Source organism: Scyliorhinus canicula, chromosome 5, assembly GCF_902713615.1.
Source record: "Scyliorhinus canicula chromosome 5, sScyCan1.1, whole genome shotgun sequence".
Lineage (NCBI taxonomy): Eukaryota > Metazoa > Chordata > Chondrichthyes > Carcharhiniformes > Scyliorhinidae > Scyliorhinus > Scyliorhinus canicula.
The window spans coordinates 196,009,859-196,035,605 of record NC_052150.1 but is presented as its reverse complement, the minus strand read 5'-3'; the positions used below and the strand labels follow the sequence as shown (position 1 = coordinate 196,035,605).

The 25,747-nt window shown below is 42.7% G+C and overlaps 1 protein-coding gene across 6 annotated transcripts in view; it reads left to right on the top strand.

The window, feature by feature from the left end:
* LOC119966509 (ATP-dependent 6-phosphofructokinase, platelet type-like) overlaps positions 1-25,747 on the top strand; it is a 131,054-nt gene that overhangs the window by 98,859 nt on the left and 6,448 nt on the right. For 2 of the 6 annotated variants that reach the window (XM_038798313.1, XM_038798314.1), the window contains exons 16-21: positions 3,493-3,645; positions 6,829-6,993; positions 16,869-16,930; positions 17,761-17,872; positions 20,404-20,503; positions 25,665-25,670. In XM_038798313.1, coding sequence (XP_038654241.1) covers positions 3,493-3,645; positions 6,829-6,993; positions 16,869-16,930; positions 17,761-17,872; positions 20,404-20,503; positions 25,665-25,670 — 598 coding nt within the window. Of the gene's footprint in view, positions 1-3,492; positions 3,646-5,717; positions 5,871-6,828; positions 6,994-16,868; positions 16,931-17,760; positions 17,873-20,403; positions 20,504-25,664; positions 25,671-25,747 lie in introns of all 6 variants that reach the window. The other 4 variants (XM_038798316.1, XM_038798317.1, XM_038798315.1 and 1 more) reach the window with 3 other exon arrangements.

The following is a 25,747-nucleotide window of genomic DNA, read 5'->3' as shown; positions in this document are numbered from 1 at the left end:
TCTTCAGTAATCTCATCCTGAAAATGGGTGCAATGATTTCTGACAATGTGGCTGAGTAAATCGTGCTCCTCAAGTCACTTCCTAATCTTCATACAGTCCAGAGCAGGCATTCTGGCTGGGATAACTAATCCTGACTGAAGACTGCCTGTCATGTCAGACAAGCAGTGCAGCACGCTGTACCCGAATTGACCAACTCTATATTGAACCCCATCCATTAATTTTCCGACACCTGGTTGCAAAATTATAATTCTCACAGAAGCTAAAATACTATTAGCTTTGTAAAAAAAAGACTTGTCAAATTTTGAGTGTTTTAGAAGGTCTGGAATTTTTCAAATCAATCGTAATTGATGCTGAAACCATGTTCAGCTGAATTCGTGGACTGAATCATAGAATTTACAGTGCAGAAGGAGGCCACTCGGCCCATTGAGTCTGCGCTGGCCCTCGGAAAGTGCATCCTACTTAAGCCCCCACCTCCACCCTATCCCCGTAACCCAACCTAACCTTTTCGGACACTGAGGGCAATTTAGCATGGCCAATCCACCTAACCTGCACATCTTTGGACTCTGAGAGGAAACCGGAGCACCCAAAGGAAACCCCACGCAGACACAGGGAGATCGTGCACAGACAATGACCCAAGCCAGGAATTGAACCTGGGACCCTGGAGCTGTGAAGCAATAGTGCTAACCACTGTTCTACCATGCCACCCTATCTTAAATGGTCAAGTTTAATTTACATTTTCACTATTCAGAAATCGAATGCCACTGTAACTATATGCAGCAAACAATACAGCACAGGAACAGGCCCTTCGGCCCTCCAAACCTGTATCGGTCATGATACCAACCTTGGCCAAAACCCTCAGCACATCCTTGTGCTGTATCCCTCTATACCCATCCTATCCATGTATTTGTCAAGAGGCTTTTTGAATGCCGTTAATGTTTCTGCTTCCACAACTTCCCCTGGCAACGCGTGCCCAGCACTCCCCACCATTTGTGTACAAAACCTGCCGTGCAAATCTCCTCTAAACGTTGCCCCACGGACCTTAAACCTATGCTCCCTGGTGACTGATCCCTCCATCCTGGGAAAGAGTGCCTGCCCATCCACTCTATCCATGCCCCTTATAATCTTGTATACATCTATCAGGTCACCCCTCAACCTCCGTCATTTTAATAAAAAGAGTCAGAGTCTATTCAGCCTCTCCACATAGGCAATACCCTCGTTAAAACTCCTCTGCACCCTCTCCAAAGCCTCCACCTCCTTCTGGTAGTGTGGCGACCAGAATTGTGCACAATATTCCAAGTGCAGCCTTACCAAGGTTCTATGCAACTGTAGCAAGACTTGCCAGTTTTTATACTCGATGCCCCGTTCGTACAATGAAGGCAAGCTCTCCGTATGCTTTCTTGATGACCTTGTCCACTTGTGTTGCCACTTTCAAAGATCTGTGGACCTGAATGCCCATATCTCTCTGACTTCCTGGGCGCGATTCTCCGCCCCCCACGCCGGGTGGGAGAATAGCGGGAGGGCCTCCCGACATGTTTCACACCCTCCCGCTATTCTCCCCACGCCCGACCAACGCCACGAATCGCTGCTCGCCGTTTAGCGACGATTCTCCGAGGCCGATGGGCCAAGCGGCTGGGCCTTCACGCCCGTTTCAAGATGACAGCAAACACACCTGCTTGCTGCCGTCGTGAAACGAGCGCCAGATGCCCTTTTGGGACGGCAGTACCACGGCCGTGCCAAGGGGGCCGTGCGTCCGTAACGGATGCACTCTTTTCCCTCCGCCGCCCCGCAAAATCAAACCGCCACGTCTTGCGGGGCGGCTGAGGGAAAAGACGGCATCGCCCGCGTCACCCGGCGTGCGGCCTTGACAACCGTCGTCAAGGCCGCGCCACCGTGACGCACGGGGCTGCGCTCCTAGCCCCGTCCGGGGGGGGAGAATCGGCCCCGGAAGTGGGCGTGAAGGCTGCCGTGGGTCACGGACTGTCCAACGGCAGCCTTTACGGTTCTCCGCAAATCCGCCCTCTATATTCCTAAGAGATTTGCCATTTACGGTATATTTCCCCTCTATGTTAGACCTACCAAAATGTATAACCTCACATTTGCCTGGATGAAACTCCATTTGCCATTTCTCTGCCCAAGTCTCCAACTTATCTATTGGTCATCTTTCGACTTTCTCATTGCCCAACTCTCCACTTTATTGAGTTCTGCAGTTTTAGATCTTTAAATGCAATTTGGAGTTGTCCGCATGATTATAGTAAAAAGTGTTTTTGAGCAGTTTCATAGGGAAGCACCTAGATTAACGTTCAGCTTGAACCTGACATGACAAAAATTTCTGAGCTGGTAAAGCTCATTACTGGCTCTAATTTAACAGCACTGACTTCAGCAACCTGGAGAGACTAATGACATTGTGCAAAACCTAGAGGCATTGTTGAGATGCTGCTGATCTTCACTGGCTTTGTGTCTCAATTGTCGAAAATTACAGAGGGATGGACTTTTCAAACTGTACAACTGGGTCATTTGGTGCTGCTGTCCCTTTTACTGTCACATCTTTCATATCATTCTGATATTTAATCATCAAAATTAACATATTTTACAAGACCTGTGTCCAAAGCATTTTCTGTTGTTCAAATATGATGGAACATTTTTGGGTTTGATTATAAAATGTATGCATAGAATAAGATGATGAGTATCAAGGCAGAAATTTAGTCAAGGAACTTGGGTGATGGTATAAACAGCAAGACCAATGCTCCTGCAGTGCATGCCATACAAACTCCAAATATGCATTACTGATGGAATTAAATGCATCCATACTTAATTATCATGTTTCTTGCTTCAAATTCTTAGTACCTTGTTACAGTAGTGAAGGATTGGAGAGAAGTGGAGTGGTTTTAAAGTTAAACTAAATCATTTTAAAGGATAGTTTCATTGTAGTCTATAATAAGTTTGTTAGGTGTCTGCAACGTAACACCACTGGATGTTTTACAGGAGCGTACACTAATATATGGTAGATTTGACAGTGGATAATAGACTGAGATGAAACAAGGTGGGAAAAGGCCTGTGTGGAGCATACAAGCAGACATAGACATGTAGACTGGTCGCCTTGTTTCCTTGTTGGAACCTCCTGTGTAATTCTATGTAACTGTGCAACTGAGAACCCAAAATATAACACTGTCTGTTTAATTGATGATGCAATTTTGTTTCCCTCCATAGAGTCATGCCTTCTGAGTGTTTGGTTGTTGGGGAATCACATGGACATGTCCATGTTGCTGGCCTAACCTCTTTCCGAGGTGCAGGAGGAAGGAAGGAGAGTAGTGCTGGGTGGTCACAGTGGGAGGCTGAAATGTTGAAAATAGATGCAAAATATTACCGTTTAAAACATGTGTGTTCTGTATTTTTTACCCAATGCAAGAGTGCAAGTGGTAGTTGGCTCCCCTTTGGCCCTTGCCCTTTAATTTAACTGTTGTACATGCAAGCTAATGTGGCTGTGCCCTCCAGGCATACCTGGGACTTTTGGAGCTGTCAGATGCACGCGCCAAGTATGATGAGTTCTGTATCCCCATGGTTATGGTTCCTGCCACTGTCTCCAACAATGTGCCTGGTTCAGACTTCAGCATTGGTGCAGATACTGCACTGAACGCCATAACCGATGTAAGTCTATTTAGGTAGTGTGGTTACAACACTAACACAATGGTCCAAGTGATTATCTGAACTGCGTTTGTTATCTGCTAGCACCAGCAGGGTTCATACTGTTGTTCAAAACCACTTGCTTCCTTTTCAATTTAGCAACACTCCATCCATTTTATTCTTGTTGACTGGTGCTTCACGGTGGGCTGTTGGGAGTTCTAATTTCAGCCTAACCTTTTTCCGTTAGCCTCAGATTCTAAACTTTGTTAATGCCGTTCCTGCCAGGGAAACTAATTTCCAAGCTTTTTTGAGCTGACGTCCTATTCTTGGCAGCTCTGAAGTGATAACAATGAGTCTTTATTTATTTGAAAAGCACTGGGGTGAATTCTTCGCTGGCAGGATTCTCCATTCTACCGGAAGTGCACGTCCGCCCGGAGGTTCCCTGGCGACGCGAGGTGGCCACAATGGGGTACTTCATTTGGGGGGGGGGGGGGGGGGAGGCAGGCCATGGAATATTTTACAACAACCAGAGAGGGTAGACCAGGCTCATGATGTCTCATTGGAAAGACAGAAGGTCTTACACTGCAGCACTCCCCTTAGTACTGCACTGGAGTTGTCGCCCTTGATTTGTGTGCACACACTCTGCAGTAAGGCTTGAATCTGGAAACTCGTGACTCGGGGAGCACCGTGCGCTAACAACTGCGTCATGGTTGACACAATAAACTAGCATAGATTGCAGTCAATTCCCCCATCTAACCTGTTAGTGTTTGGAATCTAAGTGATTAAGTGACTAGAAAATACAGAAACTTTTATTTTCCCCAAAACAATTTGGTGCTCTTTGTGGTGTATACAACAGTATGACCGTTGCTAATGCTGGCGGATGATATTGCAGTTGGATATTGTTCAAGGTGGGTAAACTGAGGCATCCAGTGGAGTTTTAAAAAACTTTCAATACCTGTGTGCCAGTTCTGTCTGCTAAAACTTTTGTTAGTTTTGCTTCATATTAATTAGACAAGGCAACATTTTCTCATTTTCCTGAAACTGTGCTAGCGTTAAGCTCGAATCCTTAGGAAGTGTTTTCATATATCTTGCGACAGTAGGAAATATACAGACTGAGAACATCCTAATAGGAAAAATATGTTGTCAGATCAAACATTGTTTCTGATCTCCTCATGCCCTCCTCACTCACGTGCCCTAGGATCCACATTGGCTGCAGGTCCATCAATGCTTCAGATTTAAACTGATCTCCCATGTGTTCAGATCCCTCCATCATCTTGCGTCTTCCTATCTCTGTGACTGCCTCCAGCCAAACATTCCTCCAAATCTGGCCTTTTATGAATTGCTCACTTCTTTCACTCCAAGACACAATGGCTGGCCCTTCCACTGTGTGGCCCCTAAGTTGTTAAATTTCCTTCCTAAATCTTTTTTCCCCCTCTCTTTATTCTTTTTAAGATCACCATTCATAGCTACCACTTTAGCTGAGCTTTTGGCCTCCTGTCTCCCAAATATCTCTTTGGCCCTGTGTAAATCTGCCCGATGTCACTTCAAGTGTCTTGGGATGTTTTCCTTTGTTAAAGGCACTGCACAAAAGACTGCAAGCTGTTGATAAGGTAGTTGCTAAAACAAATGATTGATGTGATTTGCATCTGCCAAAGTTTCAATCATGCAGTTCAAAATTCGAAGTGAGGCAAACCCTGTGTGGATCATACAAGCAGATGTAGACTGTTCGTTCCATTTTAAATATTCCATGTCACTTTTTATGTCAGTTTCAAGATTATGATCAAGTGTTGCCTGAGTCTGTATCTAATCATTTGTGAGCTATTCTATACCTCTCCCAACTCCTGTGTAGACCTTACTGGTCCTCAAAATTTGCATTGTGTGACGTAACTTCAAACTAGGCTTCAGGCTGTGTGAGCTTTCTTGTGCAGGTTTGTGGTGATTGGCAGACGCTTTGCATGCACTTGTGCTTGAAGTTTGTCTTTGTGAATGGGAAGCCAAACCTCTCCTCACATTGAAAGCAATATGATATTAAGCTACACTCTTGTGGTGTGATTGCCAAAAATAAGTGTTAAATTATGTTTGTTCTGGAAATCCAGGCTTTTGAAGCTTTACTGCAAATACATCATGCACGCGTATGCATTGAGGAGTTTTGCATCCCAATATGTCTTGTGCCTGCTACCATAAGTAATAATATTCCAGGTAGTGATTTAACTCTTGGTGCTGATACTGCTGTCAATGCCATTGTGGAGGTAAGTCTCATCTTTTTCAGTTTTAGTAATGGTGAGGCTAGCTGCATTAGAATTATTGTGGCTCTGTGCCAAGTGTACTTGGCATTACAACATTTTTGTCTGGCAGTGTTAGTGTTGCATGCTGTTTCGACTGTTGCTTTCGCTTTTCGCATCTGCCTAGAAATTCTCATAAATTTGCATAATCCATTTTGTGAAAAGATGCAATTTTACAGGACTATGATTTTTTTTTTTTAAGTGTTCCCCACTTTGAAGTCATCTGGGAATAACTAATTTGAACCTCTACTAAATTATCATGACTAAACATAAATTGCATTTTTTCTGTAATTTAATGGAAATAGCACTATTTGAATGTTCTTCACTGACAACGACAATAATATGAACACATACTCCTAACTATGTGGTGAAATAAATGTTACTCAGAATTTAGCTTTTGTTGTGATATGCACCACGAAGTGAATGTAAATATTCCATTGTTAAGAGTATAAATTGGACATTAAATAGTTTTCCGATGGTGTGGACTTCACTGGCTAGGCCAGCGTTTATTGTCCATCCCTAATTGCCCTTGGAAGGTCATTGTGAGCTGCCTTCTTAAACCACTGCAGTCCATGTGGTGTAGGTATACCCACAGTGCTGTTCGGGAGTAAACAATCAAATGCTAGCATTCATGTTGAGCAACATATTTATCCCGCGAAAACAGAAATTTGGATAGCTAACTTGCAGAACCAGTGGATAATCTTGTCCATCAATAAACACCAAATAATGTGTTGTTAATAACAAACTGTACGGGTGTATTTGAGAAAATGTTGAATGCCACTGGCATTTCATATCTTAAAATTATTTTCTGTAATCGCATTAGCCGATGAGTAACTGTGGATGATAAAACAAGTTGAATTGATTATGGACTGTTCTGCTCGATTTAGTTTGTGCCTGCCTTACTGACTTGATGTTTTCATGTTAGACGTGTGATCGTATCAAGCAATCGGCAAGTGGAACAAAACGCCGAGTGTTCATTATTGAGACAATGGGAGGTTACTGTGGCTATCTAGCAAGCATGAGCGGCCTTTCTGCTGGTGCTGATGTTTCCTACATCTACGAGGAGAAATTTGACATACGCGAATTGCAGGTCTGTCTTTTTTTACCTTTTTAGAAACGAGCATATTTGCTATAACGTGCCAACTGTAACTTTTTACAGACTACAATTTTAGACATGCCTTTTCTTTTGTGTCACTAACAAGGTCAGCATTTAATTCCCCAGGGAAAGTAGTGGTGAGCTACCATCTTTGGTCTATTGCAGTCCATGTGGTGTAGGCACTGTGTTGTAGGAAAAGAGTTCAGGGTTTTGATCAAAACAATGAGGGACTGGCTTTATATTTTCAAGTAAGGGTAGCACTTGAATGGGAATTTGGGTGCTGTTATTCAAGGGGGCAGGCGTTGTACGTCTGGGAGATGCTGTTTTGAAACCCGTGGCAAGTTCCTGCAGCACATCTGATAAATGGTACACTATTATTGCTACTGTGTGCCGATTTGGAAGGGGTGAATGTTTAAGATGCTGAATGGGGTGCAGATAAAGGTGCCTGTTTTGTCCTCAATGGTGTGGAGCATTTTCAGTATTTTCGGAATGACACTCACCCAGACAAGTGGAGACTATGCTGTCATATTCTCTGTGTAGGTTTATATAACACAATAGCATTACATAAATGTCTGGAGACGAGAGGTGTTAACCTCAGCATGTTGAACCATTGCACTTCCCTCACCCACCCTGGTTCTCTTTTCATGGTTCTGGCATGTGGAATCGTATCAGCTAACTTAGTGATGTATGCCTCCCTCTACATTTAGGTTCTTGGATACACGTAGTTTATTTTTAATCATTGCTTCAGTAGCCCTTGACACATCAGAGTGCTCTTTGAAACACACAGCGAATGTCATGGAAAGAATCTGTTTCATTTCAGACCTTAATGGCCTGTCCAAATAAGGAATTTGGTTATTGCTTTCCATTGTTACGATTGCAAACTAAACCAGGATGAGCCAGGGAAAGATTGCCTCCTTCAGAAATGTTCAAAATATTCTACAAAGTCTCTCTCTATTCTTGACCGTACCCAGACGCATTTCAGTTGTGCATTCATGAATAGGAGTTATTTGGTAAAACTAACATGAACTTTGTTCTTGGCAAATCTACTGTTTATCTTTCAATCCTTTTCTTAAGGCGTTGGTCCAGCTCCTTTAAGGATTGATCAAACGGAGCATAAACTGCTTTAAGATTCAATTCTGCTCATTTGCTTCATCTGCCTGCGGGGGTTTGCTGTGTATTCTCATTTAAAGCTGAGTTATTCTGTAGCCTCTGCTTCTGTGATTCTGGTTTAAAATCTGCTTGCAGTGTTCATATCTCATAACATTTGAAATAAATTTATTCTTTTGTTTTTATCGCTGCTGTGTTTGTGCAGTTTATGTCGGTTCCTGATGTTTTTCCTCCCCTCTCCGTGCATGAATTTCTTATCGACAGTTGGATTCCACGTTCTTTCCGCAGTATGGCAACTTTTACATTCACTGTATCACGGTTCACAAAAGTATGATTCTCCGAAATTGAGAAATATTGTGGCAAACTCTTGCTCAACTTGGTTAAAATGCTCAGAATGGACTAATTCCTCATCCTGTGCAAATTAGTTTAATCTAGTGGTGGATAGAAAGATGAGCAGCAATGAAAAGTGAAAGTGCAATTGTAACTATACTCCTTTGTTAATTATTGGCAGAGAAAGCTTTGTATATTTAGAGTATAAATTCAGTTAGAAGATCGTAACATTACTTCTAAGTCGATTACATCAATTTCATTTTTTTTAAAAAGCAATCCTTTATACGGCCAGCAGATCCAGGGGTAGGATTACCATGGGCTGAATGACATTGCAAGTTCTCTTACATACTGAAATAAGCACTGCAGCTGGTGAAAGACACCAGTATTAGGCAGAGCTTTTTTAGAAAACAAAACAAAATGTTTAAAAAGCGTTTTTTTTTTTTGCATTAATTCTCATCATAATTTTTGGACTTCCTCTTTCCCATTCAAATGAAAAGAACAGTAAATTCCTCTAACCGTATACCATTTACTTTTTAAATTGTTTTCACGGGATGTGAGAGTCACTAGTGAGGCCAGCATTTATTGCCTACCCCTAATTGCCCTTGAGAGGGTGATGGCGAGCTGCCTTTTTAAACTGCAGCAGACATTTGATGTAGGTGCACCCACGATACTGTTGAGTAGTTCCAGGATTTTGACCCAGCGACAGTGAAGGAACAGCAATATTGTTCCAAGTTGGCTTGGAGGGGAACTTGGGGCTGGTGGTGTTCCCAGGCATCTGCCTGCCCCTGTCCTTCTAAGTGGTAGAGGTCACGGGTTGGGAAGGTGCAGTTGTAGGTGCCTCGGTGAGTTGTTGCAATGCATCTTGTAGATGGTGCTCATTCTGCTGCCACTGTATATTTGTGGTGGAGGAAGTGAATGTGCAAGATGGTAGATGAGGTACCAGTCAAGTAGGCTACTTCGTCTTGGATGGTGTTGAGCTGCTTGAGTGTTGTTGGAGCTGCTTCTCTAGGCAACTGGTTTAGCACACTGGGCTAAATAGCTGGGTTTTAAAGCAGCCCAAGGCAGGCCAGCAGCACGATTCAATTCCCGTACCAACTTCCCCGAACAGGTGCCGGAATGTGGCGACTAGGTGCTTTTCACAGTAACTTCATTTGAAGCCTACTTGTGATGATAAGCGATTTTCATTTCAATTTTCATTTCATTATTGCATCACATTCCTGACTTGTGCCTTGTATATGTTGGACAGGCTTTAGGAGTCAGGTAGTGAATTACACTGTAGAATCCCTAGCCTTTGACCTACTTTTGTAGCCACATTATTTACATGTTTAGTCTAGTTCAGTTTCTGGTCAATAGTAAACCCCAGGCTGTTGATTGTGGAAGATTCATCAATGGTAATGTCATTGAATATTAAGGGATGATGGTTAGATTCTCTCTTGTTGGAATTGCTCATAGTCTGAAATGAATGTTACTTGCCACTTATCAGCCCAAGCCTAAATGTTGTCCATGTCGTGGACATGAATTGCTTCAATGTCTGAGGAGTTGCAAAAGGTGCTAAACATTGGGTAATCATCAGCGAACATCCCGACATTCTGATGGCAGAAAGATCATTTGATGAAGCAGCTGAGGATGGCTGGACCTAGGACACTACCCTGATGCTTTGTAATGATCTAAACTCCTTCAAGCAGATCTATGAGATGAACATGGAATTATGTAAACTGCAATTGAGGGATTTTGACAGATAGAGAAACTGTAATTGAGGTATAGGTATATCTGAGGTATTCTATAGGTATATCAGGAACAAAAGAATGACTCGAGTAAGATTAGGGCCAATCAAGGATAGTAGTGGAAAGTTGTGTGTGGAATCAGAGGAGATAGGGGAAGCATTAAATGGATATTTTTCGTCAGTGTTTACACTGGAGAAAGACAATGTTGTTGAGGAGAACACTCAGGTTCAGTCGACAAGGCTAGATGGAATTGAGGTTCAAAAGGAGGAGGTGTTAGCAATTTTAGAAAATGTCAAAATAGACAAGTCCCCTGGGCCAGATGGGATTTATCCTAGGATTCTCTGGGAAGCCAGGGAGGAGATTGCTGAGCCTTTGTCCTTGATCTTTATGTCGTCTTTGTCGACAGGAATAGTGCCGGAAGACTGGAGGATAGCAAATGTTGTCCCCTTGTTCAAGAAGGGGAGTAGAGACAACCCTGGTAATTATAGACCTGTGAGCCTTACTTCGGTTGTGGGTAAAATGTTGGAAAAGGTTATAAGAGATAGGGTTTATAATCATCTTGAAAAGAACAAGTTGATTAGCGATACTCAACACGGTTTTGTGAAGGGTAGGTCATGTCTCACAAACCTTATTGAGTTTTTTGAGAAGGTGACCAAACAGGTGGATCAGGGTAAAGCTGTTGATGTGGTGTATATGGATTTCAGTAAGGCGTTTGATAAGGTTCCCCACGGTAGGCTATTGCAGAAAATAAGGAAGTATGGAATTGAAGGTGATTTAGCGGTTTGGATCAGTAATTGGCTAGCTGAGAGAAGACAGAGGGTGGTGGTTGATGGCAAATGTTCATCCTGGAGTTCAGTTACTAGTGGTGTACCGCAAGGATCTGTTTTGGGGCCACTGCTGTTTGTAATTTTTATAAATGACCTGGAAGAGGGTGTAGAAGGCTGGGTTAGTAAATTTGCAGATGACACGAAGGTCGGTGGAGTTGTGGATAGTGCTGAAGGATGTTATAGGATACAGAGGGACATAGATAAGCTGCAGAGCTGGGCTGAGAGGTGGCAGATGGAGTTTAATGCGGAAAAGTGTGAGGTGGTTCACTTTGGAAGGAGTAACAGGAATGCAGAGTACTGGGCTAATGGCAAGATTCTTGGTAGTGTAGATGAACAGAGAGATCTCGGCATCCAGGTACATAAATCCCTGAAAGTTGCCACCCAGGTTAATAGGGCTGTTAAGAAGGCATATGGTGTGCTAGCCTTTATAAGCAGGGGGATTGAGTTTCGGAACCACAAGGTCATGCTGCAGCTGTACATAACTCTGATGCGGCCACACCTGGAGTACTGCGTGCAGTTCTGGTCACCACATTATAGGAAGGATGTGGAAGCTTTGGAAAGGGTTCAGAGGAGATTTACTAGGATGTTGCCTGGTATGGAGGGAAGGTCTTACGAGGAAAGGCTCAGGGAATTGAGGTTGTTTTCGTTAGAGAGGAGAAGGCTGAGAGGTGACTTAATAGAGACATATAAGATAGTCAGAGGGTTAGATAGGGTGGACAGTGAGAGTCTTTTTCCTCGGATGGTGATGACCAACACGAGGGGACATAGCTTTAAATTGAGGGGTGAGAGATATAGGACAGATGTCAGAGGCAGTTTCTTTACTCAGAGAGTAGTAGGGGTGTGGAACGCCCTGCCTGCAATAGTAGTAGACTCGCCAACTTTAAGGGTATTTAAGTGGTCACTGGATAGACATATGGATGAAAATGGAATAGTGTAGGTCAGATAGGCTTCAGATGGTTTCACAGGTCGGCGCAACATCGAGGGCCGAAGGGCCCGTACTGCGCTGTAGTGTTCTATGTTCTATGTTCTATGTAATCACTGACAGAAGGGTCAGTAAGCAAGGGACACAGATTTAAGGTAATTGATTTTAAAAATCTGTTGGACGATGAGGTTTTTTTTGATATGCAGTGAGCTATTCTGATCTGGAATGCACTGCCTGAATGGTGGAAGCAGATTCAATAGTAACTTTAAAAAGAAAATTACAATATATGCTAGAGAGGAAGAAATTTAATAGGGTTATGTGTAAAGAACAGGGGGTAAATTCGGTAACTCGTCAAAGACCCAGTAGCGACGCAATGGAATGCTCATTTGCTGTATAATTCAACATAAATGTTCTAAAAATTATTTTCTGACGATTAATGAAGGACGATCTGATTTCAGAACACACGCATCATTAAACAAAGGTCATCTGCTGAGGTGGCAGTAGATAAACTATCAGCACCTTAAATTAGGTAGGGTGAGAGTTGCTATGATTTTATCATTTTGTTATTCTTCACTGCTATCCAGTGTTCCCCTCTGGAAGCCTTCTAGCGTGCCTTTCCATACATGTGATACACAACCCCCCCTCCTCCAAGGATATGGTTAAACATCCTGTTGACACCTGTCTTGACTCAGACTTAGAATTTCATCCAAGTGCCTATTCTTCCATTGAGTGTTTGTGGAATGATTTAGGGAAGGAAAGAAAGAAGGGAGGAAATTGCTCAAGTAGAAAGAAAAGTGTTAGATAGATAGAACCGAATATTAAAAATCTAACTATTCTGAATCTGTCCAGGAAGTGCTGATAATCTTGAGGCCGTCTATCATTTCCTATATACATATTTTAGAACCCTTGTTGCTTTAGTTTGTTATTTTATTATTTTAAAAAACACTGAAATTATTACAAGGAGAATACTAGCAGAAATAGTAGTTCGTAGAATCCTCCAATGTAGAAGAAGGCCATTTGGCCCATCCTGTCTGCACTGACCCTCTGAAAGAGCACCCTACCTAGGCCTACTCCCCCACCCTGCCCCTGTAACCAGTAACCCCACCTAATCTTTTGGACTGTAAGGAGCAATTTAGCATGGCCAATCCATCTAAACCACACATCTTTGGGCTGAGGGGGGAAACCGGATTACCCGGAGGAAACCCACGCAGACACGGGGAGAACATGTAAACTCCGCACAGTCACCCAAGGCAGGGATTGAACCTGGGTCCCTGGCGCTGTGAGGCAGCAGTGCTTACCACCGTGCCGGCCACTTGATTGGTAAAGAATGAAGAAATGATTTTTTTTTCTCCTCCAGGCTAGTATACTGTGATGTATAGTATTTGTAGGTTTCATCCTGGATGAAGTATCATCGTCATCAAACCGAAATGCTCGCTGTCCCTCTCCACAGATGCTGCCTGGTCTGCCGAGAATTTCCAGCATTTTATGTTTCTATTTCCAGTTTCAGGCATTGGCAGTATTAACTTTTGTATTAAGTTTAATCTTAACAAGATCCCACTTATAATAATTGCAAACCTCTTAAAGCTCATTGAATAAATGCTGCTTTCCATGGCTCAAATTAGTCTTATTTTACATTGATTGGCAGAAGATGATGAATCTGCAGCTGATGCCAGCAAAATTGTGATCACTAGTATGGAATTGTTCTTCTTGTTTCTTTACTATTGCCTTGATTTGGTGCTCCAGGAAAATCTGTACCACGTTTAGCTGGCAGCTAATCTTCAGCTTTGATGAAGTCATCCAGACTCGAGATGTTGGCTCCGTCCTCTATCCTCAGATGCTGTCAGATCTGCTGATATTGTCCACGATTTTCTGTTTTTGCCAGTTTACTGAACTGTCTTCTAATGCAGTGCTAACCCGCAGTTTACTGAACTGTCTGCTAATGCAGTGCTAACCTGCAGTTTACTGAACTGTCTGCTAATGCAGTGTTAACCCGCAGTTTACTGATCTGTCTGCTAATACAGAGCTAACCCACGATTTATCGAACTGTCTGCTATTGCAGTGCTAACCCGCAGTTTACTAAAATGTCTGTTGATGCAATGTTAACCTGCATACTAAACTGTCTGCTAATGCAGTGTTAACCTGCAGTTTACCGAACTGTCTGCTAATGCAGTGCTAACCTGCAGTTTACTGATCTGTCTGCTAATGCAGTGCTAACCTGCAGTTTACTGAACTATCTGCTAATGCAGTGCTAACCTGCAGTTTACTGATCTGTCTGCTAATGCAGTGCTAACCTGCAGTTTACTGATCTGTCTGCTAATGCAGTGCTAACCTGCAGTTTACTGATCTGTCTGCTAATGCAGTACTAAACTATCTGCTAATGCAGTGTTAACCCGCAGTTTACTAAACTATCTGCTAATGCAGTGCTAACCTGCAGTTTACTGAACTGTCTGCTAATGCAGAGTTAACCCGCAGCTTGCTGAACTGACTGCTGAACCCACTTCAACACTCAGACCAAAGGGGCTTTGCCTGGCGGGATCTGGGGGGTTTCATGGTGGTGAAAGTCAGAGTTTTGTGAGGGAAGTGCTGGGGTGGGCTTTCCGTTGTTGGGGCAGTGGGGTGTTTTGATATTTTTTACTTCGGAGGGGGGGGGGCTTTCAAGTTTCTGGCAGGGTGGGCCTCATCAGAGTCTGCCCCTCCAGCATGATGCTGTGGAACTCGCCTCTTTCATTTTTTTCTGGCAAATGTTTAACAATAAGGCAGGGGAAACCCGCAGCACAGCCAACGGGCTACGCTCCAGTTTTCCCGCCTGAGATGACACTTAACCAAAAAAATGGCAAAATTCCACTCATTGTTTCTCTTTCCACAGAGGCTGCCGGACTTGCTGAGCGTTTCCAGCATTTTCTTTTTGTTTCAGATTTACAACATGTGCAACGTTCTGAATTTTGGCTGTGGACTTTTGTCACCTGTTTGATACATCTGTGAGACATGGGGAGGCTACAGGGTCACAAATGTTAATGCATTTCTGGCTTTTTTCCTTGTGGGTGCAAGTTAGCTACAAGCTGGTTCCACGATGCCATGGATGGTTTGGTTGTTGGATCTTGCTGTAGGGATGGATTCATGCACAGTGTGTGAAGCAGAGTTGCTGTCTGTACTTGCTGTTCCTGTGTGAAATTCTGTTCTTCTTATGAAATGAAATGAAAATCGCTTATTGTCACAAGTAGACTTCAAATTAAGTTACAGTGAAATGCCCTCAGTAGCCACATTCCGGCGCCTGTTTGGTGAGGCTGCTATAGGAATTGAACCTGCGCTGCTGGCCTGCCTTGGTCTGCTTTCAGAGCCAGCGACTTAGCCCAGTGGGCGAAATGAATGAATGAATGAAATGAAAATGGAGTCTTGCAACTTTTGTCACCAACAATTAAGTTTTGATGCACAACTTTTGAGAAGCCCGCTGCTAGAGACTGTGCGCTCCACAATACATGTATCAAATGGGCCATATAAAAACAAAGTGTTAGAAAACCCCAGCAGTTGTGGCAGCATGTGTGGCGGGAGAAACCGAGTTAACGTTCCAAGTCCATTATTACTCTTTTTGCAACTGTTTCTCTTGCTTATTTAATATGGCAAGCAGGTTGAGAGAGCATTTAATAAAGCATACAGTATCCTCGGCTTTATCAACAGGGCATAGCGTACAAGAGCAAGCAGGTTATGTTGAATATGCATACGGCACAATTTTGGCCTCAGCTAGAGTATTGCGCCCAATTCTGGGCACTGCATTTAAAGTAATTCACAAAAATAAACACAAGGAAAAACTCTTTGACACAGCAATCGGGTCTGGAATGCACTGCCTGAGAGTATGGTAAAGTCAGTTTCCTGCAAGTCTGTTACATTCTCTCCACAGTTGTATCCAGACTGCCGAGCATTTCCAGCATTCATTAGTAATTATTTGAAGCTTTGCAGTCTTTGGAAAAAATTTTTGATGCTTATTTATAAACCCATCAAACTTGTTTAAATACACTTTGCTTTAGAAGTCCAATATTAAGTGATTTCCATTTTTATTAAGTGAAGAAGTGCTGAAAATAGCCTAAAATGTGACAGTTGTCATTTGCTTATTGTCAGAGCGTTTCCAAGGCCTGAGTATTGAGCTAGCTTTTATCTAGGGTTTCTCCCTCTTAGTGACAGCTCAGCTGAACACACAAATCTGCAGACACACTCCAATTCTGGTTAAGATGGCCTTATTATTCCAAGCTTGGTCCATGTACATGGGAGAGAATCTGGATAAATGCCAAAATCACTGTCTGACACTGTTACAAACACACCAATTAGAGTTTTCCAAAAATCAATATCCCACCCCAGTTGGACTTGATCCAATCCTTGTAGCTGTCAATTTTATATTGACCAGTAAAATTTACGTTAAGCAACAGAATGACTTGTGATCAGCTCATGATTTAACCCCATCCTGCCACCTGTTGTTTACTAGGATACTGTGTCCATTATTAAGTTTTTGTCCATTCCCATCCTACGTGTCGCAGTCAGTTCCTGCCCACCTCATTGGTCATCTAGGGGCAGGATGCTGATGTTGGTTCCTCTTTGCACCAAGATTGTCTAAGACAGCATATTGCGGGCACTGGTAAGAACCGTTTACTGAGCTGACCGTGTTATTGCTGACCACACTACTTCTGTATATCCCTGTTTGTCTGAAAAGCACGGGCAAGTTAGCGAACTTAAATCCCATCATGCAATGTGGCCACTGCTTGTAGCAAGAGTTTGAATACTTATTACTGCTTTGTCCTCAAAATACATGTTTAATGGTGAATAATGATTACTAGGTATACTTTCTATGATTAGTCTCAATCTTCAATAAACTAACTTATGTAGAACTATTCTAGTGTTATCCTAGCTATCCAGATTTAAGGGTCTCATCTCAGGACACCATCTTTCACATGTCAACATCTTGCTTTTCAGTCTAATGTGGAACACTTGACAGGAAAGATGAAGACGACTGTCCAACGCGGCTTGGTGCTCAGGTGAGAATTGCATAACAGGCCAGCATTTGTGTGCAAAATAGCACAGCATTTAACGTGCAAGACATTATTAGTGTATCAATATTCTAGCAATTCATAGCAAGGAAGGCACACTCCCTGAATTGTGAATCACAGCGTATTGCTGACCTCTTTATCCTGCTCGGTCACGAGCTTCACAAAATGGCAGTGAGTTTCAGGAAATTTGCTACACTTGTGTGTTAATGACTATTTAAGCTAACCACTTTGGAGTGGTTAGGGCTGGTATTTGACAGTGCAAGTACAATTTGTTAAGTGGGTTTTATGTTCTTGAAAGTGCCATTCAACATCCAGCAATCTGCACTCTGTAAGAGATTGAGCTGAAGATGTGGGAGAAAAACTTAACTGAGCACGTCAGAAATTCTGGACCAGTGTCTCAACTGCAGTGTCTTTTTAAAAATTCTAACTGAACATAATTCGTAAGAATATTGCTGAATGGGGAGACAAGTGACCAAAGCTTTTCACCTTGCACTCCTCAGGACAAATGCAAGAATGCCAAATTTCAAACAATCACAACAACTTATATTAGAGGCAAAAAGGGGTGATTGGAGAGGTGCAGGGAAGCCAATTGGCTCCCATTTAAAAGCAGTGGACTCCGGGATAATGTGTGTCGGTTGGCTCCAGCTGCTGCTGCCAACAGGAATCCTGCGTCACCTCCTTTTTCCCTCCTACTTAATGGGGAGAGGTTTATCTGCCACCAGGAGACTTTCACAGGGCCCCTCCCACCATTAAATGTGCCCAGTTACCATAGTTGCATTAACCCCAGCCCAATCTTTTCCTTTTTGCATATGTTGTAGAAATGAAAACTGCAGTGAAAATTACACAACGGACTTCATCTATCAGTTGTACAGCGAAGAAGGGAAAGGTGTGTTTGACTGCCGAAAAAATGTCCTGGGTCATATGCAGCAGGTAAAATTATACATTAGGCTGTTCTATTCAGTTGAGTTCTTGTTTTCCGCAAGGTCCTTCATTTTATCTGTGAATTGCAGTTCTGATGATTAACGGGGACAGTTACATTATTCCACGTTAGCCACTGTATGACTCTTTGTTTGTTAAATTGTAATCTCATGTGGCATTCAACACACCCGGTTCTAAGAAAGCAAGCATGACTTTCACAGTGAAGGCAGAAGAAGAAGTCTGACCGTTACTACATGCTGTAAATCATTCTTTTTGATCGCCCCTCAATAAACCTGTTGAATGCAAGTGACAGGAATCTGAGTTACAGAATTGTTACGGTCCATAAGGAGGCCATTTGGCCCATCGTGTCTGCCCCTGCTCTCCAAAAGAGCATTGTGACATAGTGTTGTTTATCCGCCTTTTCCCTGAACCCCTACACATTGTGACTGAATCTTTATGTATGGGGAGAAAATGCGCCAATCACCTTTTCCAAAAACTAATTAAATGCCCTAAAAGGTAAGGGGGGGAAAAAACAAAACTTTCACGGCCCAGTGGTGAACTATTGAATATGCTGTCACCTAACTCGATGGATCAAGGAATTTTATTTCTAAAGATGGACATTTTAATTCAGTGTTTGAAAGTTTTTAAAATTCTTCTGTTGAGCTTATGAATTAAGTTGGAATCTCAGATAATGCTGAACAAGAAGAATTGGTGATACAGAGGGAGCACTTTGGAAATGAAAGAAACGTGTAATGATTAAGGGGTTTAATTTTGTTGAAGGTAGTAAAACTATTGGCAAAGCATTAGATTTTGGATAAACACCTGGGAGTTAAACCAACAAACAGGACATTACTGTGGTTGCTGATTCAGATAAAAAGAGGGGAGAAAAGTCCTCACAAAATCTTGTTTTGCTTGGAATTTTTATGGGGACATTAATAGAGAAAACAGAACCATGGAATGGTTACTTTGTTCAGTGATTAAGAAAATCAGTGCCAGGATTTAGTCTGAATCTCGAAAGTTGACACGATTGGCTGTGTGGGAGACAGAAGCTTAAAGATTATCTTTGAAATTTATTTCAAGATCTTGCGGGAAATAGAAAGGCAATGTGCTGTGAATATCAAATAAAATTTTGAGCCTTGTCCCTCCCAAACAAAACTCCACTTAAAAATGTATCTGCAGTTTGTAAAAATGCATTTGAAGTGGATTATATAATCCTGGTCCTTCCTATCAAAAGTTGTGCTTTTTTTGAAATAAGGAAATATATGCCGGGAAATGAAGCATGTAAGATAATTGTGGAATACTATTTGATTTCACAAAGGAAGTGCACCAAGGAATCACAATGTGATGAGGCAGCCAAGTTATCAATGTGATGTCCAGGAGTCTGTGAAGGCATTACCGATGTTAGTCAGCAACTGTGATGCCTACTGCGCATTTCACAAGAGCCTCATACAATCCAGTGGTCAGGGTGGAATGGTTTGCTGAAACCTGAAGCACCTCACACCTACTTCATACTGCAATCAACTTAGACCTGTTAGCTTGGTAGAAACTGGATATCGTGGGAGATCTAGAAGATGATTTTCGCAACCAGACTGGAATAGACAGTGTTAAGGGCAAGGGCTTAGAAACTCCAAAGTGTATTATGAAGTTCACATGACCTACAACCTTTATGTTGAATTTGGCTAGGATGAGCACAAAAACCTTCACTGCAGGTGTGATTCATCAGACTTCCGAGACACTTTAGTCAAAACGAGGTTTATTCTAAGAATGTAGTTAACATACATATGTATACATAAAACACAGCAAGATGTTATTATTAATTACAAACATAAAGACACCACACAGCTACAGTAATCTATGTACATAACACTTAATGAATTCGCCCTTAGCTGTTCCAATTAAATAACAAAATCCAATTAAACCAAAACCCCCTTTTAATGGTGTAGCTCAGCACACTGTATTCTCACTTGAATGGGACTGATCCTTTTCCTGAAATTCTGATCCAGTTCCAACCAGCAGATTCAAACTCCTTCTGGAAAGCAACTGTATCTGTACAGTTACCAAGGCAGTTAGCCACAACCAATGGGCTTTTTACTGGAACAGCTTTTAAAATAAAAACAGAGAAAAACCGGAAAAACACTTCTTTCTCCTTCTGCAGTCCAAAGTAGTCAAACTGAAACTGTAACCCCCTCTCACCCCACAGCCACATCCCAATGTGCTACAAGTCAAATGATAAGAGACTAAACTTTTCTTAAAGGTACACTCGCACGACAACATGCATAGAAAAACAAGAGCCATTTATCTCGCACAGTAAACCTATAGGGAGGATGCAGTATACATAAGTATAACCTACCGATTTAGTCAGGAGCCAGAAGATGTTAGCTCTGCAAAGAGAGTCAACATATCATTGTATATAATTAGTCACTCTTTATCAAGGTCATAGGCCTTAAGTTTAAAGTATAGGGAATCCAACCGAGTCCTCGTACTCTGCACCAAATTTCTCCATTGAAAAATACTAAGTGGTATTGTACTTTTATAATTGTCAGGGTGGATCACCATCTCCATTTGATAGAAACTTTGGAACTAAGATTTCTGCCAAAGCCATGCAATGGATTTCAAAGAAACTAACAGAAACCTACAGACAAGGTAATCGGGAGCATGGTTTTAAGACTATTGATTTGTAATTAGTCAGTGAAGTTTGTACAGAATGCAAGATTTTATTGTTTAGTTCGATGTGTAGCCAATTTGTTAATTGGTAGTTTAAAATTCAGTATTAAATGGAACTGCAATGAATGCAAAAATTGATTTTCTGTTTATATCACAACTTGATTTTTAAGCACTATATTAAGTGTTTAAAATTATATTGGTAATTATTAAAGTACTGAAGACGCTGCCTTCAAAATGTTTTGAGGAAATCATTATTGTGATCTTGCGAAGAAAATGATCCTCTCTGCTCTGGTCTGCACCATTGCCATTCTCTCCCTTGTACAGTTTCATTTGCAGTGTTCTAACTTTTATTGCTTGACCTTTATTGCAGCTGTTATGCTCTTCTGAGTGTTTTCCTCCTACATGCCCACTGTTGAAATTACCATTTTCTAATTCATCAAAAACTGTGTAATTCTTCATCAATTCTTTTATCTTACAATTATTGTCTCTCTCCGACTGCTTCTTTAATCTTTTGAGTATGGGGTCACCTAATTGGTATTCTCCTCTTCTTTGTTAGCCAGGAGTATCTGGGGCGCGATTCTCCGCTCCCGGGAAAAATCGTGAAGGCCGTTGTGAACTTGGCCGAGTTTCACGACAGCCTTGGAGCCCGCTCCTCTCACCGAATTCACCCCGCCCGGGGGGCTAGGAGCGGCGCTCCGTTATTCTCAGCCGCCGGGCCTTGACACTTGCGTCAAGGCGGCACGCCGAGAATGACGCGACGGCGGCGCCTATGTGACGTCAGCCGCGCATGCGCAGGTTGGCCGGCTCCAACCCGCGAATGCGCGGCTGACGTCACTACGGCTGACAGCTCTAACCCGCGCATGCGCGGTGGCCGTCTTCCCCTCAGCCGCCCCGCAAGATATGGCGGCTTGATCTTGAGGGGCGGCGGAGGGGAAATAGTGCGTCGGATTGGGCACCGATCGCGGGCCTGTCCCCTCCCGAGCACAGTTGTGGTGCTCATTCCCCATCAGGCCCCCTACAAGCCCCAAAACGGGCATCTCATGGCGATTTCACGACGGCAGCGACCAGGTATGGTTGCCGCCGTCGTGAAACGGTCGCGAATGGCAGGCCGCTCGGCCCATCCGGGTCGGAGAATCGGCGGTCGCCGCGAAAAACGGCGAGCGGCGAGTCTTCCGAGTGGGGGGGTGGGAGAATCGCGGGGTTGCGCCGGGGGGTGGTGAAATTAGTCGGGGGGCCCTCCCGCGATTCTCCCACCCGGCGTGGGGAGCGGAGAATCGCGCCCCTGATGTTTGAAAACCTAGCAACATGCTTCATTGCCAAACAATGCAATTTGAGAAATGTGCCAAAGTAGAGTTTCTGTGACCAAATATAGGAGTGAACACATTCTCTCTGTAGGATAGTATTTGAAAAGAACAGAATCTTTACAGTGCAGAAGGAAGCCATTCGGCCATTGAGTCTGCACCGTCCCTCTGAAAGAGTGCCATACCTGGGTCTACTCCCCCGCACGATCCCAGTAGCCCCAGCTAACCTGTGGACACTAGGGGCAGTTTAGCATGACCAATCCACCTAACCTGCTCACCTTTGGACTGTGGGAGGAAACCGGAGCACCTGGAAGAAACCCATGCAGACATGAGAAGAACATGCAAACGCCACACAGACAGACACCTAAGGCGGGAATTGAACCCGTGTCCTTGGTGCTGTGATGGAGCAGCGCTAATTACTTTGTCACCGTGCTGACTCTCTAGGCCTCAGGGCTTCGGCGCAGTTTGGCAAAATGCCAGGACATGTGGGTTTATTGTTGTGTGCAGTAATACCACTGGTGTTTGCTTAACTATATCCAACCACTCTCGCAGCACATGGCACCAATCAGCTTCCCGCTGATTATTCAGCTAGGACCACCCTAATGAGAAAGAAATATTCAAACAATTCGGCTATGCTTCCAAATTCAATTCATGAATCAGGATGGTTGGTCAATTATCCATAGTGCTGAGGACTTTGCAAGTTCAGATCCATAATTGCCATCAATAAGTTATTGCAGAATGATTTGATTGGCATCTGGATAAATCAAAATCCTGGATGGATGCATTATGTAATGCAGTTCAGCTGGTACCCTAAGTGTCTGACTTGCCTTGTCTTCCTTTTTTGCTTCCTTCAACCCCATAGAATTATTGAATCCCTACAGTGCAGAAGGAGGCCATTCGGCCCTCCAAGTCTGCACCGACTCTTTACAAGAGCACCCTTCACAGATCCACTCCCTCGCCCTATCCCTGCAATCCCATCTAGGGGCAATTTAGCGTAGCCAATCTACCTAACTTGCATACCTTTGGACTGTGGAAGGAAGCTGGAGGAAACCCCTGCCGACATGGGAAGAATGTGCAAATTCCACACAGACAGTCACCCAAGGTCGGAATCGAACCCGGGTCCTTGGTGTTATGAGGCAACAATGCCAACCGCTTTGTCACAGTGCCACCCCTGTGTGTTTCCATGTTATAGTCCTTGGCCCTTCGTCTCAATTCTCAATTTTGCAAAAAAACCTCGAGCTGTTTTTTTTTATTCGGTTATTTCAGAATCAAACTGCAGAAGTAGGCTGTACTTTACAATGTCCAGAATGCCTACAATGTGTACAAGCAGATCTGTATATTCACAACCAGGGCTAGTAATCCAGGAGTCCAGGCTAATGCGTTGGGAACGTGGATTCAATTCCCATCATAGCAGCTGTCAGATCCTAAATGCAATTAATTAATCTGGAATATAAATGACCATGATACTATCTTTGATTGTCAAGAAGAGTTATCTGGTTCACTAATGTCCATTTTTAAGGAAGGAAATCTTCCATTCTTACGTGGTCTGGCTTACTTGTGACTTGGACCCACTGCAATGTGGTTGACTCTTAACTACCCTCTGAAATGTTAAGTTCAAGGGTATTTAGGGATGGGCAACAAATGCAGGCAGGTTTTACCCATGATACTGACATTCCGTGAAAAAAAATTAATAAATGAAATGAGTTGATATGGACACATTTCTGGCATTAGTGAGAAATCTGATGGTGAATAAAGGGAAAAATAAATTTACATATAGCGGTTGGTCAGAATTTGAAGGAATGTAGATCTGGTTGACTTGCTGTATCAAAAGTTAGTTCTTGGAATCAGTTATATGTAGAAGCTGCATGTTAGCATATCAAGTGTGCAGGTGAAGAAAACGTTGTGCAGACCTTTGAACGATCTAACCAGCAGACATCCCAGCCTTCCATTCTTCCTGACAGGTCATAACAATCTCAGTCACTCAGCTCAGAGATATCTGTCCTTCACTAATTAGTGATTTTTTATTTGGGAGTCATTTTGTACATCAAAATTGTCATGTTTAAAGCATAATATTCTTTAAAATTAAATTGAGTAATTTTCATTTAAAAATGCACAAAATCTGTGTATTTTTGAGAGTTGGACTGCACCCTAATGCATAACACTGCTTCACAACAATAACAATGTGAAAAGAATAGTTCAAGACAAAGGCGGGGTTATATTAAATTACCAAGTTCCAAAGGACCAGTGTATCAAAGATAGCACTGGAATTTAGTCATATGAATAACGTGGTGTTGCTGAGACCAGGGAGCTGTTGTGAAGCCAGATATGTCTTCGCATTAATTCTGGCACCTGAATGTAATTGGGCAGGACGTGTCGTGCACTTGCCTCAAAGCTTCGCAAAGCTATGCATGGCTAGAGTACACTGAGTGGATAACTGCAGTAAGAGAGTTAGCAGTGGCACTAGGCAGCAAGATAATGTGCAGGAGTCATATCTGAGAACAAAGTTCAATGGCTGAGAATTAGGTTAGTGTAACTCAATCAGGAGGGATAAAAGGGTTTGATATGTGCACTGTCAGATTGTGCACTGTAATTGGACACAAGGTGAAGTATATTGTGTTTCCACACCTCAACCCCGCAATAATGAAAACTCTGGGACTGGATTTCAGTTTTTGGTATCGTATTATTGGAAGCTTTTATTTGCCATCGTAATGCAACACTGCTTTCCAGTGGATTTTGAGCAGTGATGGCAGTACCAAAATAATGACATTTAGCTCAGAAGCAACACTTGTGAATGTCTCTGACACAGACTCCCCTGATGTCAGGGGAAGATTGGTACAACAGGAGATGACCTGTATGGGTGGGCAGGGAATTTAGCCTGGCTGCAAAAAAACCAAAATGATAGTCCCAGAACTCTGGCGGTTGCTATATATGCCGCTGGAAACCAAACCCAAAACTACTTTTAATGGTACTTTGTCGAAGAAAGCCAAGTAAGCGATTGGCTTTACACTATGGTAGTCCACTTGCCGTCAGCTGAATATGCCGATGTGGTAGGTTAAGAGTACGCAAACGTACTTCTTGCTGGATGTTTAAGATTTGAAAAATGTGAGAACCCTGAACAGTTACCAATATAACTGTGGCATTTATTTTTTAGTGGCATGATCTAGATATTAGTGAATAAATGTTACATTGTCAATGTGTCAGAGTGTTGATGAGGAGAGCAGCATCATTGTTATAAATTCTGGAATGATTTGAGAGGTTTCTGCTGCATTTTGTTGTGTCGCTGTAGATTGCTAATATGTTATTTAGGAAACCTGAGCAAGTTGGATATCTGGACTCGCTTAAGGAAAGCTTTAAAATTATTGTTTTGAAAAATTGCATCATTCGGTGAGTGTATTTGCGCACTGTCATAACATCCTACAATCTAAGAGGGCAAAATGGTCTGAGCTGTGAATTTCCATGACTTCAACCAATGCCATTTCATTTGGCAGGAAGCACATTTTGAATTAGGGCCAGGCAATGAGTGTATATCCCTCGCCCCTGAGATGGAAGCACAGACCTTTAGTAAGGCCTGTTCAATTCAACAACATGGCCAGAAACCTGTCCAAGTGGGAATAGCAGTTAAAACTCACAGCCTTCTATCCAACTGTTGAGTTTGAACGTTTTAATGGCCATCAGAAATTATAGCTTTAGTTGAGTTTCCCTTCAACATTAGCTCAAATAGTTGCTGTGTAAGCCTTATGTTATTCTCTGGAAAGTTTGTGTGACACAAGACAGTTACGTTAACCTATCCCTTGCTTTATCCTGTATTGCTTCCCTCGCTGACGCTGTGGAACGCATAGATGAAGGTAATTGATTTTGTTTATTAATAAAATAGTGACAGTTTTATTAATTCCCTGCATTGTCTTATCTATTGAAAATTGGC